Source organism: Rhodnius prolixus, unplaced genomic scaffold (genome assembly GCF_049639745.1).
Source record: "Rhodnius prolixus isolate KJV_2025 unplaced genomic scaffold, Rpr scaffold_10, whole genome shotgun sequence".
In the NCBI taxonomy this organism is placed as follows: Eukaryota; Metazoa; Arthropoda; class Insecta; order Hemiptera; family Reduviidae; genus Rhodnius; species Rhodnius prolixus.
This window is the reverse complement of record NW_027411615.1, coordinates 18,881,631-18,902,171: the sequence shown is the minus strand read 5'-3', so window position 1 is coordinate 18,902,171 and position 20,541 is coordinate 18,881,631. Positions and strand designations below refer to the sequence as shown.

The following is a 20,541-nucleotide window of genomic DNA, read 5'->3' as shown; positions in this document are numbered from 1 at the left end:
ATAATGTTTATCAAGCTTCTCTTTAGTCTCCTGAGGCGTTTTGCCTTTCATAAAGTAGTGTTTAATCAACACACGAAATTCTTTTTCGTCCATTTTTTGAAAATCACTCGACTTCCTCGATTCAAACGAATGCCAAACACAAAGAAATAGACCGATCTGGCTGAAACTTGGTGTGTGATCTTCCAAGAGATGCTACTAACTAAACATAACCTCGATACGCGCCAGTGGCACTAACTCTCTGACTTTGCACGGACTTTTCAAACGACCCTTGTATAAATGAATTATAACTTCCATTGCATCTTTAAACTTTTACAACTTTACTTTTAAACTCCTTTTAATCTCCGCGTGTCAAAATTTGGAAAAACCTTAACTCAGCTCTGGTTTCGTGACACATTCATAACGTGTTGATATTTGTAACCATGGTGGAAAACAAGATTTTTTAAATGACCTACTTTATAATCATTGATCTGAGGAAAGTTTGCCAGATCCCTAAACTCAAAAAATACAATAATTTCTTCAAAGTACTTCACAAATCGGTGAAGTATTGTTTAAAATTTTATAAAACATTTGTGCCTCGGTCAATGCAGGTCAAACAAAATAAATTTGCGTGTCACCACTGATACGCGGGCCATACGTTCGCCATCACGACTATACTGTGCAAGAGAACAAAATTCAAAAAATAAGAGCAATTTTAGATCGAGTTATGACCCTAAAAAATTGCAATTCTCAATATCTTCTTGATTGAAACATGAAACTATAGCCCATAACTGAGTAAATTATGTTATTGTGATATCAAGCCTTTTAATCTCCGCGTGACAAAATTTGGAAAAACCTTAACTTAGCTCTGGTTCTGTAACACATATAGAAATATTTATAACGTGTTGATATTTGCAACCATAGTAGGGGGAAAAAAAAGTTGCAATAAATCTCCCACTTTATGATCATTGATCTGAGGAAAGTTTGCCAGATCCTTATTCTCAATAAATACCGTAATTTCTTTATAGAAGTCAACAAATAGCTATATTATTTTAAATTATTTTATAATTTTTTTGTCTCTGTCAATGCGTTCCACTTAAAACGAGTTCGCGTGTTATAGGTTCGCTATAACGGTTGTAATTGTACGTAAATTAACTAAAAGATTTACTGAATAGCCACACTTGTCGGAATGCAAGGAACTACAGGTTCTGTACTTGCCATTTCTTCTTATTAACATTTCATAAAATATTAACGAAATTTTAAAACTGTAAAACTACTTTTTAGATGAATTTGAACAGTTGAGCCTAAAAGTACACTGTTGTAAAACGATAAAAATGTAAACATACGATAAGAATTACATTGGTAAAACAATTCATAGTTTTGGTTATTCAGACTTAACACTAAAGAAGATGGGTCTTTGATGGAGGTAGGAAAAAGAATAAAAAAAAAAACTCTTGTCATGCTTACCCCCTGTACTATCTCCTTAACAAAAACTTACAGTTTAAAATGTTAAGTATAAGGGTTGATTAAACGCCAAAAGGTACACAAATCAGCAAGTACCCAACATTTCATTAATACTTCATTAATATTTAAGTAATTCTACTGCATTAATTTTCATTAATAAGTTATTTTTTAGAATTTATTAGATGTCACAGACCCTTATGCTGGCCATTTTCGTCTACAAAATATATTTTCAAGTAGCACTGTAGATTGACTGTAATATCTAGTTATCTATAATAATGAAACTATTAATTACAGGTTAAAAAGAAAAAAAAATATAAGGCTAAAAAATTCAAAACTTCTTTTTATAAAAAACTTACACCAATGATTTTGTTTATTTTATTTATTTATTTTTATTTTTAAATAAAAATCGTCGGTTTAAGTTCATTCTTCGATTAAAGTAATTGTTATTTTGTGTAGTAGTCAAACGTTTATAATAATAGGTAATAATTATCTGGCTTTATCGCAAATAATATAGTTTTCTTCAATTACATTCTCAATCTAGATGATCTTCCCACAATGTTGTATGTATGTAATATAAAGTAAATAAGATATGCATATTTTTAGGACAGCTAATTATTCCAGTATTTCACTATAAGTAAAATTAGGGGGACTAAATTAAATTACAATTGAATCAATAATTGTTGTTGAATAATCTACTTGTTACTAACTGTGTGTTATTTGTGCTCACGAATATTTGGGGTAAGACGAATTCAAGACAGTAGCCTACTCTAACTTTGTCTTTTTCTACTTTAACATGCATGTACGTACATGTGATTTATCATAATTATAACAAAAAAATATTATAAATGAAGTGGCCAGCATAAGGGTTTGTGACATCTAATAAATTCTAAAAAATAACTTATTAATGAAAATTAATGCAGTAGAATTACTTAAATATTAATGAAGTATTAATGAAATGTTGGGTACTTGCTGATTTGTGTACCTTTTGGCGTTTAATCAACCCTTATACTTAACATTTTAAACTGTAAGTTTTTGTTAAGGAGATTTTTGTACCTTTTGGATAGATTTTCCTTTTTGTCTATTTTGCAAAGTTACATATCTGCTTTACAGATTTTTTTAAAATTTGGAATAAGCAATTCTATAATTATAACCTGATAAGGTGTTAACTACCACTGGAGAGATCTTTTTAAAGAATGATTATAGTTGCGGTCCCCCGAACCATCCTCAATAACAATTTTTTTGAAAAAGCGTTTTGAATAAAATAGGAAGGTATTTGTACGTAAATAACAAAATTAAACTGCGATTTCAGAACTTCCTTTTAAGAGGAGTAAGAAAAATAAACTGCGATTGCAGTACTTCTCCCTAAAAGGCAAAGGGGCAAAGATTTTTTTAATCGAACGACAATTCATTGATTTAAATCGGTTCACTCATTGATAATTTAAACGATTGCAGTACTTCCTCTTAGTAGGTGCAAGAGCATGATAGCACTTCACAGCAACGTAGAGGAGCTTTAACCACTTCTTCATGCTAAATTTTATCAAAATCGGATTAAGCGTTATAAAATTATTGGTAATAGTTTTAGAAAGGGCCTTATTTGGGCGGGGCGAACTCCCCTCCTTATGAGGCATAGCGTCGAGACTTTTAAAGTGCAAATCTGTACAAAATTTCGATTCGAATGACACTTTATTCATGAAAATCTGTTCACGTGTCGATAATTTGAAACGATTGCTACACTTCCCCTTAACAAGTGTAAGAGCTGATCGCCGCTTTAATGTTACGTAGGGAAGCCCTAGCCTTATCATCCTACCAAATTTTATCAAAATCGGGCCAAGATTTACAGAGTAATTAGTAATAATAATTTTGGAGGGGGCCTTACATAAAGGGGGCTAACTTTTCCCCCATTCGATGTACAGCGTCGAGACCCCCAAAAGGCACATCTACATAAAATTCCGAATCGAATGACACCTCATTCATGAAAATCGGTTCACGCGTTTAGGCGCTACGTTGTTTACAAAAAAGGTAACAACAAGAACAACAACAAGAACAAGAAAAAGAACATTTTCTGAAAATGCCGTTTTTGCTCATTTTCAGCATTTTGTTTCTCAAAATCTATCAAATCTAGGTTGTTGCAAAAAAATTTCAGTTATAAAGGAGGGTTTGCCCTATATTATAATGAAAATTTGGGAATTTTATCTTTTATAGAAAAAGAGAAAAAAATTGTCAAAGTTGGGTGTTTTTCAACGTTACGCTTTTTCGTGCAGTTTTTGACGATCAACCCTTATACAACTGTCCTACCGGACAGTTTTAATAGAGTGATGAAATCCAAACAAGTACAAAAAAGCTTGATGTGCACGGCGATGTAACGTAAATATTATGCAGAAGATTGTAAAATTATATCTACCGAACTGGATTTCTGCAGTAAGCCCGCAGGCATTTTCGAAGTAAAGAACCAAATGAGGTGTGAAAACATTTTTTCATATTAAAATTCTTATGGTTATAACTTACATAATTTTTTAATTCTATTTTCAAGTGAATTCAATTATTTCTGTGATCTAGTGACTTAGCACTGAAATGACAATTTTGCAAGAATGTTATTTATTGGTACATAAAGTTAATTTGGCCTGAAAATATTATTCAAATTAATGTTTATCAACATGTATGTCATGTATGTATGCAAGAAGTTTAAAATTGTAGGAGATAAAAAGTAGAAAATATCTCAGAAATGTGTGAAACATCTTTACAGTGACATTTCTTGTCGAAGAATTGTGTTCAAATACACAATTCTAGTTACTCGCATAAAATGATATTAGGAAACTACATGGGAATAACGTTCTTAATTTTTTATGTAATCTCTTATTCGTAATACGTAAGAACTGGACCGTGTTACTTTAGAAGGAAATCCCTCTTCACCAAAAAAATATTCTTAGTCGAATTTTTCTGAAAATGTTTTGAATAAAGTATGTAGAACCTTACACGCACAATCTGCGTAAAATGTTTTTAAAAAAAATGGTTGATCACATTTTTTGGAAAAACTCAATTTTGGGAAAATAAATACAGCTAAATAGTTTTTTTGGTTAAGGAATTTTAATCTCGTAAGTTATAGTTTTAGGTTTTCTGGCGCGACAAAAGCTAATACTTGCAATAAGTTATGCCTTTCAGCGATTTTTTTCTTTCTTCAGATTATTCATACCCACGCAGATCGTTTTCTGAAAACCTCTTTTTTGAGGTCAAAGTGAATATTTCCAGCAATAACTAAATTTTGACATTTCGAGCCAACTTACAAGATTTAAAAGAGAAGAAATGATAAAAACTACTAGGACGACGCTCTAAATTGTCTATAGAATTCAAACGTTTAATATATGTAGAATAATATCCTGAAACCTAAGTGGGAAATTACGGACTAGAGCTGTGGGTTTCAGCCAAACCTTTACAAACATAGGGACTCTCTAATCCAAAAGACAGTTACGCTCCAGCCTAAGTGACAAACCTCACGAACCTCACCATCCCATTCGTAAAACAAGATATCTGAAGATCTGTACTGCTCTCTAATTGCTCTAATCCATTTGCACAGTCTCTTGCCTCTGCTGTCATTCATGACAAGCCAACATGCTGGCTGAATGGTCAATGGACCCTTGAGGTCTGAAGATCATTATCATCGTCAGTAACCCACAGGGAGTGCTACCGCTGGGTAGTTTCTCTCCTCCTGCTCTTCACGCAACAAATATATCTTCACTTCTCACATTTACTTATTGAATGAGTTTATATACAGATTTTAAATTACTATGTAAACTTAAAAATTTGGTATGATTGCAATAATCTACCTATTAAGAAAAATGATAGCAAAAGAACCTAACGACAAGTTATCGAAATCACAGTAACTAAAAAGGTTGTTCAAACTTTCAAACATAGCTGAAAAAGCTCGGAAATAAATGAATAAAATTACGCATTAAAACTTAATAAAAACAGTTCAACAAAATTCGCCATCATAGTTAAAAACATTTAAAAGTATCAGACACTCCCAGTTCTTTTATTGTTTCCTTCAGTTGAAAGATGTTTTAAACTTTTAAATAATGTAAAATAATAAAAGACTTTTAAATAATGATCGTAAACTTCCAAGTGTGAACGCGAATGATTAATGTAGATGCATCAGTCTACATTTAATGTATTCTATGCTCCAAAAACTGCACTTTCTTTAATTGAAAATTTTACAATGTACTCCATGATTGTCGGATGTATATTTTGTGGGATGAAGTGATGGATACTTTAAACAACAGCTGAAAAAAGTATAGTCAGTTCAGTCATTATGTGTGTTTAAATAGAACGTGAATTATTTTTGATGTGGATAAACATCTTCACCAAAAACCTTTTTTAAGTAAAAGAAAAAGCATTCACGTTTTTATATGTAGGCACATTGTATTTGAATGTGGGAAAATGTTAGCAAAATTATGGACGAAGTATGAGAGTATGATGAAAAAAGAAAGCCACCAGAATTTGCGAGAAAGATTAGTAACGGGATGGAAGGTGACGAACAAAAGAAGACGAGGACATCCTTAGATAGTGTACAGGGCTAAAAAGTTACAGAGGATTTAGACTGGAAAAAGAGGAAAGCCTTGGTAGTGAGATACGAAAGAAAACAGATATAAGATGAGTTTCTGATGGGCAATTCGGTTGGAAATCACCTTCTTTACTTGTGAATAGGAAAAAAATAAAACTGACACAACTCAGTGATGTACGTGGTGAAAATGATACTCCATCAGCAAGTTTGGACGGAGTACGTGTCATTTGATGGCAACAAGTACCCTTATTTTCATCCGTATGGTGGTAGTCAACCGATTTACCAAGATATCTTATCTTAGAAAAATAAACTCTCCCTAATTATAGAAATAATTGGCATGAATTCATTACTTACCGGACCCATAAACTTTTAAAACTAAACATTTTATCCAAATAAATGTTTACAAAACACGTAAATTATTTAGACAAAAATGTCACGAACACTCCTTGAAATGTTGCGAATCTATTTATTGATATTAATAAAACCATTTTTGTGAAGTTTTTACAAGGACGTCAAAAGGGAAATATCAATTTCAATTTATTTTTATTTTTTGAGTGGATTAAATGGAATAACTCCAAATTAAATTAAATCCACTTTTTGATTACAAAAAAATAAAAAGAAATGGGATAGATATTTAAATTGAATTATTTTTTAAAAAAATAAAACCGCAGTGAAATGTTATTTAATTTACCTAAATGTTGTAAAAAAGTATTATCACTATTTCACGAAGTTAGTAAAAAAATATACAAATTATTCAAGAGAAACTTTAAACTTTTGGTCCAAAAATTATGTTGCTTTTAAGCGAATTGGTAATACAGAAAATTGATATTTATACAAAAGTTTCAGACAGAGTTTTCAGTTTTCCTCAAGAATTTTAACTATTGTAGCAAACGTCTCAACATTATTCTCTTCACGAATTAGAACAAACAAAATTTTGTCTACGTGATAAATCAAATACAGAACCTGCCTTAGAGCATCGAACGTTCTGGTTTGAGATTTGAAAACAAATTGTCATTCACTAAGCACGTCATTGTAGTTTAAATGATATATTGTGCGATTGATTAAACCATTTTGTCTAGCAGTTTACCTTATTACAGGGCAGCAAATTGGTTGGTGAATATCTGGAGATACCATTTCTTATATGGTATCTTTAAAGCAACGTTTCTTGAACTCTTCCATATCCTTAATTTTTTCAAGGATATTCTGAGAGAATATTTACTTGTGTAAATTCTTTCTAAAGTGATTCTTAACGAGAATTTGTGAAAAAGTCGATTGAGTGTTGGCACCAAAATTTTTCTTCATCTTTCTCAGTACCTTTTGCTTTTTGGTCTCTTCATGTTTCCTCTTCGCTTGTAAGCAGCACTTATTTTATTAATATTATTTATTGTGAAGGTACGACCATTTGGAAAAGGGTAAAACTATTACAGGTGCATATTATTCATCGTTATTGGACGGTTTGAAAACCGAGCTGCAAGAAAAACGCCCACGATTGGCCCACAAAAAAGTCCTTTTCCATCACGACAACGCACCAGCTCACACCTCAGCAGTTGTGGTCGCAAAATTAATGGAAATAGAATTCCAACTCGTTTCACATCCCCCCTATTCTCCAGACTTGGCTCCCTCGGACTACTATTTGTTCCCCAATATGAAGAAATGGCTGGCGGGAAAAAGATTTTATTCAAACGAGGAGGTGATTGCAGAAACGAATGGCTATTTTTCAGACTTGGACAAATCCTATTATTCGGAAGGGATCAACAAACTAGAGCAGCGTTGGACGAAGTGTATAAGCCTAAAAGGAGACTATGTTGAAAAATAAAAAAGGTTTACCCCCAAAAATTAAGTAGTTTTTATTTTTGCACGGACTTTTCAAACGACCCTCGTATATTTGGAATATTTTTAATAAATTAGTCATGTAGTTAGTATTGATATTCATTCTTCTTTAATAGTTTTATGTAAAAGAATGTACAATATTTTGTTTTGTACTTCAGTAACCTTCAGGCAGATGGTTTGATAATGTAAAATTTATTCTATTGTAATTTTGTCAATTTAATTATAATTAATTATTGTCTTATTATTTAATTAATAAGGTGTAAAATTACTATAAATAATTTAATAAAGCTATCCGGTCGTTTTTGGCTATTATTTATATAAAAAAAAAGCATCAACCGTGCGAGTTACAGATATTTATGCACAAAATTGATCGGGAATTGAAACACTTTCCAGATCATTAACTGCCTTAATACGATACGCTACGACTGCACCAAGTGATGTATTTAAACATTATAATACATAAATATGAATGCACTTACAAACCGCAGATTCATAAAAAAAAGGAGAAGGGAACAATGTCTGGTTAAATTTAAACAAAATAAGTTATTAAATTTAAATATTTAATCTATTATCATTTGTTATATTAAGTGCTTAATTTACATAAAATAATAATAATAATAATGAACCTAATTTCGGTAAAATCTAGCTAAATTTGAACGTGGGTAATATTTTGACCACGTTATTTTTAAGTAATTTGCATTATTTTTTTAATCGATAGATTCATTCTAATAACCAGTTCTTTGTATAGCATATTAAGTAGATGGACCGGCAAGTTTTTTGCAGTCACTAATTCTCAGTTTAACCTACAGTCGAATGCCTTGATAAATACATATTGCAACAATACTTAGGCCGATGTTATTCAATACTATACTGAATTAATAAGTTGAACATCTTTTGTTCTTCAACAAAAATGCACAAATCTAAACTGTTGGATATACGATCATCTAATATTGTTTCTGACTGTTATTTGGTGTACTGCGCATCAAGACGGACGCAAAAATATTAAAAATAAACATTAATTTACCTCGAACTGCTGGAGTAGAGTTAGAAGTATTTCAGGATCTGAGTTTGAAATGGCAAAGTTATTCCTAACTTTTGGTTCAGAATGGTTACATTGACGGATTCGTAAGCAAGGGGATCTTCTCGAGGCGTAAATTATGGTGAGATATATTTATTTCCAAGCATTTTTAAGAGATTAACTAATATTTTGTTCTGTACATTACTACCAAATCTGAGAGGGAAATCGGATAATATTGGTATAGCAGTCGACAAAGAAATCCTTTCAGTAATATAGGGTACAGTGCAAATACATCGGTAGATCATCTACATAGAGGCGATGTTTATAATGCGTAATTCAGGAAGAAATGTAGTCGATTGGGTCACATTACTATTTCAGGTAGGAAAATCAACAGGTCAACAAATAAAAGCTATTGGATGAATGGATCTCTTCGAATTAAAATGGGTACTTATAATTCTCTTCAATACAAAGTATTCTACCAGGAAACTAAACTAACAGTCAATTAATAAGAGCCTCTGAACGAAATCAGCTAATTCTAGTAGGTAGATCTAGTTTTGTAATTTTGCAGCATCGACTGTGCAATGAAATTTGGACGAGTGGTTCAAATAAATTCATGCAACTAATTATGAAATGCATTTATCCCTTATATTTAACCCGAAAGCATGAAGTTATGGTACTATCAGGTTGTGCTAATGCATTTAGTTCGTATGAGTTTTATATTGTAGAAAGAAGTGACGCGGACACAATCCGCACAATTTCATATTTCATGTCCACGAAAGAAGTAACATTGAAATCTAGTCTGATATTTCGATTGTTTCTGTCACTTAATGAGTCAAAGATTAAACAATGGCAGAACAAAGTATATTGTTTTAAAGAAGAGACATATAGACTTTCAAACATATGTATTATTAAATTTAACCTTTGAAGGACATCTTTAATTGGCTATAATCTTTTGTCGTCGACTAAACAAAGGCTTCACGCGTATGGCCTTAATTGCGAACGATAAAAGTAATTATCTGTACCAGTTTATACTGAATAAACCAAGCTGATAAGACCAGTGAATGGAAAATCACTGAGGAAATCGTTTGAAATTCAATAACTATAATGCAATATGTTTCCACACAACAGTGACAAAGAAACAATTTTTGATCTCAGTGGTAGAATGTACTACACTTGCTTTTAAAAGTAAAGTGATGGCTACTTTTTCCAGGCGGGTCCAACTATCAAATAAAGTGGATTGCTTTTATTTCTTTTCATATTACAAACCAAGAAATATTTCTTTGCACTAAACTACTCCAAAGAATCAGCCACAAGTAACATGTGATCAATCAACGTACGCCTGAAAAATTCAGTCTCAACGATCACACTTTTCTTTAACAATGAGAAGCATTATTAAAAATTGTTACGAATTTATCATAATTTAATTAAATAATGTCCTTAATTTTGAAAATTTTAAAAAACCATTGCTTATCTCAAGATGAAAAATACAACATCAAAATTCAACTGTCATTTTCGTAATATCAGCAATCTTAACTGTACAGAAGCTTATATGCCAAATCCAAATATGTAGATGTATCTGCCAACTATAACTACTATCTAATGCCAAAGCTCCACATACAAATTTTATACCGAAAAGATAAATGCAAATCAAACTGTAAATCAAATCAAATTGTCCTTTACTTTGACATTTTTCATGTAAAATATCTAGGTCAGTATCTGAGTAAAAATCTAAGCGTTGACTTTGTTTTAAACTAACATCAAAGACTATAAAGAATCAAATAATACATTTTACTTTTATATTTCTACTTTAGAGCTCTGCAAAACGAGCAAAATTATATTTATCTTCTTTTTTATTTACTTTCAATTAAGATGGGTTTCTTTTGCCAGCCAATGTTTGGAGAGTTTATATCTTTTTTATTATTTTAGTGTTTGTTCTATTTTCAGTTAAAACAATATATTTTCCTTGAAATTCGATATTATATTTCTTTTATGGATGCATGAATCTGTTTTTCCCTTTAAAGATTTTCTTAATTTATTACTTTATTTGAATGTAACGCACATTGTCTACAAACTTGCTCTATTTTAATTGGAATGAGTTTTTTTGTTTTTGTTTTAAATGTTATTATTATATTTTATAGTAAATATATTATTATGGTGGGCAGTCCATAATTGAATATTTCTTATTTTATTATTGCTTTTTAATATATGAGAATAACAATTTTTTGGGGAGGATTCATACGTAAAAGAAGCTAAAAAAGAATATGAATATAGGAGCGAACCTTAGCAGTGGCAGCACATTGTTGTACAGCTGGATAAGAGGTCAGACATCTCCTTGTGCCGTCCGTGCTGTAGGTGAAGAGCGGTGGCCGTCTCAACTTAGATGTCATTGTGTTCTACACGATTTAGTTTCCAAAAAAGAAACAAAAAACCAAAATAATAGCGAAAACAAAACTTGAAAAAAAATAAACCAAAAACAAAATATACTGAATGAGTAAGCAACCTTGCAAACTGAATGAACAGTTAAACTATAATAGATGGTTGCGGAGTCTCGCGGCCAAGTAGTGGTGGACCCGGTCTGAACAAACGGTACGTTAGAGGAATGAAGTAGAGGGGAAGTATTAGAAAGAGATAGAGGTTGTGACAGACGTTTTGCCTCCTCTTCAACTACCGCCTGTTTGCGGTCGTCTGAGAATGAAGTATTCAAATTTCTTGAACTTCGCCACAGCCTTCAATTAGATTGCCAACGTGTTCTACAATTAATTAATAATATAGATGGCAACGGATGAACATTACAATGTTGCCGGCATTTTATGCGAAGTTCTGGTTTAATGGCACCTGTTCACTAATTAGCTAGTTGGAATTGAATTCTAATTAACTTTCATAAACTTTACTCTTCTTACTTACATTAATCAAATTACAAAATTCCTAAACTAGCATTTCAATAAAAAAGAAATGTTTGCAACTGCTTGAATACGATATAATAATAGTAATAATAATAATAATAATATTAATAATAAAAGTAATAATAATACGAGGGGCACTATTTATATTTTGAGCCTAATAACCTTCTCTTTTATGTTCTATACACTTCTGCATGCGTTCGAACCACTTGTCAAAAGCATTTTTTCCATTCCGCTTGAGACACCTCCAAAAGATGGTTTTTGAATGCATCAACGGCTTCTTCTGCCGACGAAAATCGTTGTCCACGTAATTTATTCTTGACGTTCGGAAACAAAAAGAAGTCATTTGGTGCCAAATCAGGACTGGCGGATAACCCATTAATTCGATTTTTTGAGTGCTCAAACAGTCGGTTGTTAGACGAGATGTGTGACAGCTGGCATTGTCTTGATGAACAATGATCCGAAGGCGCTTGTTTGTTTTCATTATTTCATCGAAGACTTCCGGCAAACAAATGGTTGTGTACCATTCAGAATTGACCGTTCTACGTTCCTCTAAAGGCACTGTTGCCACATGACCAGTTTTTCCGAAAAAACAGGCGACCATTTGTTTCGAAGTGCTTCGAGCGCGAACAACTTTTGTTGGATTTGGTTCATCTTGAAACACCCATACAGTCGACTGCTGTTTAGTTTCCGGCTAATACGCATATATCCATGATTCGTCACCTGTTACAATCTTATACACGTCTTTTGAAGCACCACCATTGAATTTCTTAAGCATTTGTTTGCACCAATCGACACGAGCATCTTTTTGAGATTTTGTCAGATTATGTGGGATCTAACGAGAACAAACCTTTTTCACGGCTAAATGATCATGCAATATTTTTTATATGCTGGTGGAACTAATGCCTAAGGTTGCCTCAATCTCACAGTATGTCACATGACGATCTTGCATTACGAGGGCCACTACTTACGATATACTTCGAACCTTGGCAACACTGAGTGTTGTCAGGTTTCCACTTGAAAGTTTGGCATTTTTGACCATAACCTTCTTCAGAACGTTTTGTTATTTGAGCGCGATTTGTGTTGCTTACAGTCACTTGAAAATGGTGTCTCACCGAAAAAATGGAATTAACTCGTGAAAATTTTCGTGCAATGATTTATTACGACTTCCGACGTGGATTATCAAGACAGGAGTGCATCGATCAACTTACTACCACTTTTGGCGATAAAGCCCCATCTTTTGCCACTGTGAAACGCTGCTATAACGAATTCAATCGTGGTCGTCGTTCGCTCACCGACGAAAGTCGTGAAGGTCGTCCAAAATCAGTTGTTGTGTCAGAAAACATTGATGCTGTGCAAAAACTAATACTAGAGTATTCTAAATTCTGCGTAGGCGCATACTTCTTGTACATGAGTTGTCAAACTGCGCTCAACAACAACTTTAAAATTACAAATATTATATTAAATTTTGAAAACGTTGCTAGATGACTCCTTACAAACAGAATAAAATAAAATTGTTTGTGGAATGAAGAAGTTAGCTGCTGGGAATTCGATAAGTTAAATTTATAAGCACTATTTTATCCAAAGAGTATCAATCTATAATTATCTATAAAATTAATTATTGCAGGAGCTCCTACTGTTAGCCAAAAAAAGTGTCCTCAATTTTAAACGGACTGATTAGTGGAAATTGACGTACATCTTGAGATTTATGAAGTGGAAGTGTTAGCCACTAACTCCCTTAGCTGTTGGACAGCCTCATTAACACTTGCCCTAATTTTTATTTATCACCAATTGGTAAAATTAATTGATAACTAATACAAAGGCATCGTCAGAGAGGGGATGTTTAGAAAAAGATGCCCTACAGCTCTAGACAAATTAATTGTGGCAATAATAAAAGGAAAATTAAGAGCTTAGACAGAAAAAAAGGCAATTTAGCTGAAAATTTGTTGGTTATACTGAAGAGCTGCTGAATTTCATTCATTCATGCGAATATCTAGCACTGACAAGACATTGACTGCTCAGAAAAATCATTCTTCCGTGCAAAGAATCAAATCTTTCGGAAATTTTACAAAAATTAAATAGACAATAGATATGTTTTTACGTGCTGTGAATTAGGTAAAATTTTGGCCAAGATTCATTAATTACATTATAAGAGAAATGAATGGATACTAATATCCTACAATTGTTTAACACGCAATACAATACAACAATCAAGAATTGTAAACGTATGCAAATTAAATTTGCATTGAAAATGGCGTGATTGAACAACATTCCCAATTACTCATTTTACTTATTTTTCGTTAAAATAAAAATAAGTATTCTCAAGTAATTCGCTTCTAGGTTATATTAAAAATATAAATTTAATAAAATATATGTAATTTAGGAAAATTTAATTTTTAAGTAATTTAATCTTATTTTTATTTTGACTCTGGAAACAAATGGACATTCAACTCCAATACGAGGTGTGGCTATTAAATAACGAGACTATAGCTATAAAACATGTTTAGTTATTATCACCTTCAATATACACCCCTCCCCTATCCCAACAACGCTCCATGCGAATTTACCATTGTTCGAAACAGTGCTGGAAGTCTTTTTCTGTCAGCTCCTGCATGACGCGTGCCGCTTTTTCTTTCACAGCTTCAACGGACTGAAATCATGTTCCTTTTAATGCAGATTTGACTTTGGGGAACAGATAAATGTTACATGGGGCCAGGTCAGGCGAATAAGGCGGATGGCCTAAATCCTGGGATGTTGTACTTGGCTAGAAACGTCTTGACAGACAATGCAGTGTCTTGATGGAGAACCCATGACTTGTTCTTCCACAAATCGGGTCGTTTTTTCCTTACTCTTTCACGGAGTTGAGCAAGCACCTCACGGTAGTAATGTTGATTTAATTATAATCGTTATTTTCATCCGTTTTGGACGTGGAAGGGCGACCCGGGCGGTCATCATCTCCGACGTCTATTCGGCTATCTTGAACCACTTAAAAACTCGCGCTCGTAATTAACATTCATCATCATAAACTTCTTTTAATAAAAGATAAGTTTCAGCAGCGGTTTCTCCAAGTTTTGATGTGAAATTTGACGACAATTCTTTGCTCTACTACATTTGTAGTATTATGTTTTCGGCAAAACGAAACTAACACCTCTTACACAAAAGACGGTTCCGGTCAGACAGATTTCTCTTCAAACACGTGAGACGGTGCAATCGAAAGAGAAGGCTTTACGCTGCACAGCTGTTGGTCGTTAAGATTTGGCGCATGCATAGTTTTTTCTGCAGCAGCATCAGTCTCGTTATTTAATAGCCACATCTCGTATAGACTTTATATTCATTAGTGGTAGAGCTTGTAAAACGTTTGTCTTAGATTTATGAATGTTGATTTTTTGCAGCGCTATCTTTATTTCCTTTTTCACGTTAGTAAAAATCGCTAGTGTTTGGAGTCCGTAGACGTTGAATCGCTTAGCTGAACCTTCAAATTCGAATCCATAAGTCCAAGTGGATTTGCAAAGTTAGATCTAAATTATTCATCCTCCTGGAATTCTTTTAAAATCTTGAACACCAACGCACAGAAGATTTTTTTTAGAGTCATCAGGAACTTAGAGAATATTTTTTTCGACAAACAGAGACGTCTCTTTGCCAGTTTAAGATAACAGAAAACAGTTCGTAGGCTATGTTCCTATTATATTCTTCAATTATTTAGGCGATGTAAACTGGTTCTAGCATTTTCACTGATTTAATAAATTTGGATAAACACTTTTTGGAGATATTCCTATTGCAACTAGCTAATGGAATAACATTACTTGGCAAGATTGCATTAAACTTAAATATGAAGTTTAATTAATTTCCATTAGTTAAGTTACTTAATAACCAAGTATTTAAGTTTTGGCATCTATTTCCCTTATAAATTTAATAATTAAACTTTGCATAGAGTTTAATTTGTTACTTTCTTGTTGATTAGTTTCAAATCTTTGGAAGTATCAACTTTCTGCAGAAGGATGGTGGCGCAGCTTGACTCAAAAATTACATCCATTTGCATTTACTTACAAGTAACCTTGTAAGTTGGCACAACTGTACTCTCTGTGAAGCTGTTAGAAGAAAACTATTCTATGGTATGGAATTGATTGAATCGATCGAAAAGAAATCGAGACTGTTATGGTTAAGTGTGAAGATTGAACGAGCTAATTGGATGAAAGTTAGGATTTTATCAAGTAGGCTGTTGATTGTTCAGGTACGAAAAAGCAACTTATGTGACTTCCACTGTCGCTAAGTAATCTCATTCACCCCACAGAGGTGAAACAATTCACCCTGGTACTCTGAGGAATCTCTAGGAAGAGCTGTGGAAACCTAAAGTCAGGGATAATCTCTCCTACGTTCGAAATTACTCCTTGCAAAAATGCTATCCATACTAATTCCGAGTAAGACTACACCTAATTAAAGGAACATAGGATTGCTCAGGAAATACAGGGAGAGTCCACCCCTATTGCTCGGCACTATTTCGCCAACGCCCTTCAGATGTTCTTCTCTTTGAAATCTTACCCTTCCCAGACCCTTCAGTGAAGCCCAGTAAGAAAAAAGAACTTTCAGATTGAGATAACTATTACCAGGTACCATCTACACAGTCCTTCCCTTTAATTAAAGTTAACGCCCTTCCTAGCCCACAGGAGAACTTTGTCAAAACAAAAACTACTTATTCCAAAGGTAGCAAGGCGTCTTCATTCTTGACATAATCACACTTCGACCAACAATCCTTCGGCATGGATCCTTTGTCACCTCGGACTGTGGGTGAACTGTGGTAAACTGTGGGTTTACCAACCAAATAATAGCAAATATCATCAACTTCTTGTATTCTTCATTAGTGATGAATGTGTTATGTCACAGGGATACCTGTAGGAACGTCTGTTCCCAGAAAAATGGTTCGTACAGATGATTCTTTAATACGATGTAAACGATGTACGAGAAGTTCGTTGGAAGAACGAGTAAAGTTGCCTGATTAGAAGAGTACAATTCTGCAATTGCTTGAAGATCGGCGTAAAAGTGATATGTTGCCTCTGGCCTCACGCTCGCAGCATTATTTCTCATTATTACCAGTTATTGAGTCAGGATCTACCTGATAGTTATAGAAATTATATGTCTGACGAGGGCAGGTTACATTTAAAGAGAGTGGTGTTTCGGGCGAGTGGCCAACTATTGGATCTAAACTTTAAGCCGTGGGCAAATGAAAATTCCCGACTTTGCACTATGTGTAATTTGGGTGTCGAAGAGTGTGATTTCCACTTCCTTGCCGAGTGTCCGATACTCAGGGAGTACAGGGTAAGGTAGTTTAACAAGGCAGAAAGGGCCCATTATATACGAGTACATGCAACAGACCGCTTCCATTTACAGGGCTTTCTTGATCGCAAAATGTAGTGGATAATTTTATTTTATTCTTCAATTGTTTATTTTTATTTATTTTATTCTGTTTGTATCTTAAATCTCGCACTAATGATTTAATCTCTAATTTTTTACTACTTAAGTACGTCATTTTTGTTTTATTATTTTTTGTTATATTAAAAAAAGTAGGTATACCTAATTATTATTTAATTAATTAATAAACACTAAAATTAGAAGTAAATATTTTTAGTTTGTTTTATAAGGTTAACTCGACAGACGGACAAATGTCCATTGTCTATAGTGTACGTGTATATGAATTTTTGTTAGTATTTTGTAATTTTGTAAATGAAAACACTATCTATCTGTCTTTAATATGATGTAGACCTGGTTTAAGATTATCCAGTGTTTATTGCATTTGAACCGCATCAATAATTCAGAAGTATTGATATTAAGTGAATCATCCAATTTAAAGTTTAAATAAATAAGTGTGGACAAATTTAAATGAAATGACCTCTTCGTCTTTCTTTTAGCGACCAATGTTAATGAGAAACGGCTTCATTGATTTTTCTCCTCTATTTAAATTTCCGTTTATAAATTAACAGAGTTAAAGACAAAGGTTATTTAAGCATTTAAGGGTTGATTATGCTAAATAAAAAGTTTCCACCAAAGGGCTCTGGGAAAGGAAATTCGTGCAAACTTTTCTTTTGAATTTAGATCATATCACAACTTATCCGTTTCTTTGTCTTTAAACAAAAGAAAATGAAATTTAAAAGAATAAATACATTCCATTACTTGTAAAAATCTAACATTTAAACTTTACCCGTGAAAAAAAATTAAGTTATGTTATAAACTTGGCTCAAAATAGTAATGTACAATTTAATTAAGATATAAATCATAACTCGCGTTTAGAAAAATAGACTGAATACCTTTAGGGAATACCATACAACCAATTTCATTTTTAAAAAACTGATACAAATTTTACTTATCTATAATATGTTACATATCGGCATTATGTTCTACAGAAAAAGATCTTAAGTGACCACTAGAAGTCTTAAGAAGTTGAAGCTTAGAGAACATCTTTTTGATTTAAATTTTAGGTCTTTTTGTGAACAAGCGTTTGCTATGCAACAAGAGGATCTGTTCCCAAATGTTCTTCTAGGCGGTCTGCCCTATTCTGGAAGAGCGCCGCAGCAGTAAGAAGCTTACATAGTCCTACTGGTTAGAATATCTGTTAGAATTTACTGAACTGCAAAAACTGAGGTCTTTAGCTAACTTTTGTAGATCTGTTTACGTCAACCGTACAATGTAAATTACTTATAAATTTTTAATATTACGCAAGTTCCTTTATAATAATTCCCTTAGTTATTTTTAGCTCATTTCTAAAAATTAGTCGCACTTCCCTAATTTTTTTGTACTTCTACTAGTTCAAAATTTCTGAATTGAGTGAAAAGGTTTGATAATGAAACACGCAGAACTCCCTCTGAAGGTCTATGGGAGGACCAGCGTCAGCACCCGGCTTACCCGAGCAAGAGCCGGAGCCCACATCGCTTCAAGAGGCCCATGGCACTTGCAGCCTCTACCACTGAGTAGAAAACTCAGAAGGAGCGATTAAAGCGAATCAAGAATTTAAATCATTCAACCAGTCAAATTAGACTAGAATTCTTTATTTTTCCATTAACTCTGTCATTGAAAGTTCAAATTCAGCGTACTCTGTCAGTACAGTCATTTATTGACTTAGTTATTAATACTATAAAGCAGAAATTTTAATCTTTCCAGTCAAGTTTGACCAGTATTCTTTTTCCATTAATTCTGCTATCGTAAGTTCAAATTCGGGCTAGCCTATCAGTACAGTCCTTCATTGACTTAGTTATTAATAAACTAAGCAGAAATCTCATTCTTTTGTTCGGAACTAGAAGAGAATTACTCATTTTTCCATTAATTTTGCAATGGTAATTCCAAATTTAGGCTACTCAGTGTGTACAATCCACTTTTGTCTTAGTTATTAAAAGTATGAAAGAGAAATCACAATCTTTCGAATCAAACTAGACGAGAATTCCCTATTTTTCCATTAATTTTACAATCGTAACTTCAAATTTAGGTTACTCTGTGAGTACAATTCACCTTTGTCTTAGTTTTTAAAAGTATGAAAGAGAAATTACAATCTTTCGAATCAAACTAGGCGAGAATTCCTTATTTTTCCAATAATTTACTATCGTAACATAAAATTCTGGGCTACACAGTGTATACATTCCACTACTGCCTTAGTAATTAAATATATATAGCAGAAATCTCTTAGTTGAAGAAGAAATCAATTGCTTTTGTCCAAAACTAGTCAAGTATTACTTATTTTTCCAACAATTTTGTAATGGTTGTCCGAAATGCTGGGGTGAATTGAATTATACAAACAGGGTACTCTGAATTTGAAGTTACGATTGCAAAATAAAAGTAAAAATTAGTTATTCTCGTCTAGTTAGCCGAAATGATAGAGATTTCTGCTTCAGTGTATTAATAATGAAGACAGAGATGGAATGTATAACATAATGTCGCCTGAATTTTGAGTTAAGATTGCAAACTTAATGGAAAAATAAGGAATTCTCCCCTGCTTTGATCGGAAATATTAGGATTTCTGCTTCAGTGTATTAATATTTAAGCCAGAGGTGAAATGTATACAAAATGAAGCCTAAACTGCGAGACCTGCAAAACGTTTGCTATTCGCCTCCGTCCACGACACCTAGTAAATGGTAGGTGGACGTCAAGCCCCGCCTGAAAAAATAGGCGATTACTACTTTTGAAGCCTAAATTTGGTTTTACGATTGCAAAATTAATAGAAAATAAAGAATTCTCGTCTAGTTTGACCAGAACTATTAGGATTTTTGCTTCAATGGATTAATTAAGTCAGAGGTGGAATGTATACACTTGTAGGGCCAGCGTCAGCACCCAGCTTACCCGGCAACTGCTAGGCCCCACATTGCTTCTAAGGGGCTCCCGGTACTTGCAGCCTCCCCCTGAGTGGAAGATCCAGAAGAAGCGATTAAAGCGAAGCAAGAAGTCGAAACAACAAAGCACAAGATATACAGTTTTAAACATATCGACTACCAAAGAAGACGACGGCTAATCTCTAGAATAGCAGTGACTGGGGGACGTGGCCCATTTCACTTTATTTACTGTATATTGTTTGATCTAATTGGCTGTCGCCACATGATTTTCTCAAAGGGGACCTCTGGAGCTCTGTCGCCCAAGGGCCCACAAAAAACCTGAGTCGGCCCTAGGAATTTATCTATATATAATTAATTTTTTTTTTTTATGAGAAACATTTAGTTTTGTAATTATGTTATTAGTTTGTTTGAATATTTTAAAAAAAGTTCCTTTTCGTTTATATGAATTGCTTTATCTACACACGCCCATATAATCGAATAAGTCTTTTA

General features: G+C 33.2%; 1 protein-coding gene across 2 annotated transcripts in view; it reads right to left on the bottom strand.

Moving 5' to 3' along the window:
- Positions 1-20,541, bottom strand: part of LOC141456729 (protein phosphatase 1 regulatory subunit 14C) — a 271,924-nt gene that overhangs the window by 139,136 nt on the left and 112,247 nt on the right. The window contains exons 1-2 of one of the 2 annotated variants that reach the window (XM_074132978.1): positions 11,344-11,458; positions 11,123-11,236 (exon numbers count right to left, since the gene is read on the bottom strand). The exons of the other annotated variant lie outside the window; for it this stretch is intronic. Coding sequence (XP_073989079.1) covers positions 11,123-11,230 — 108 coding nt within the window. The 5' untranslated portion in view covers positions 11,231-11,236; positions 11,344-11,458. Of the gene's footprint in view, positions 1-11,122; positions 11,237-11,343; positions 11,459-20,541 lie in introns of those variants that run through there. 2 annotated transcript variants of the gene reach the window in all.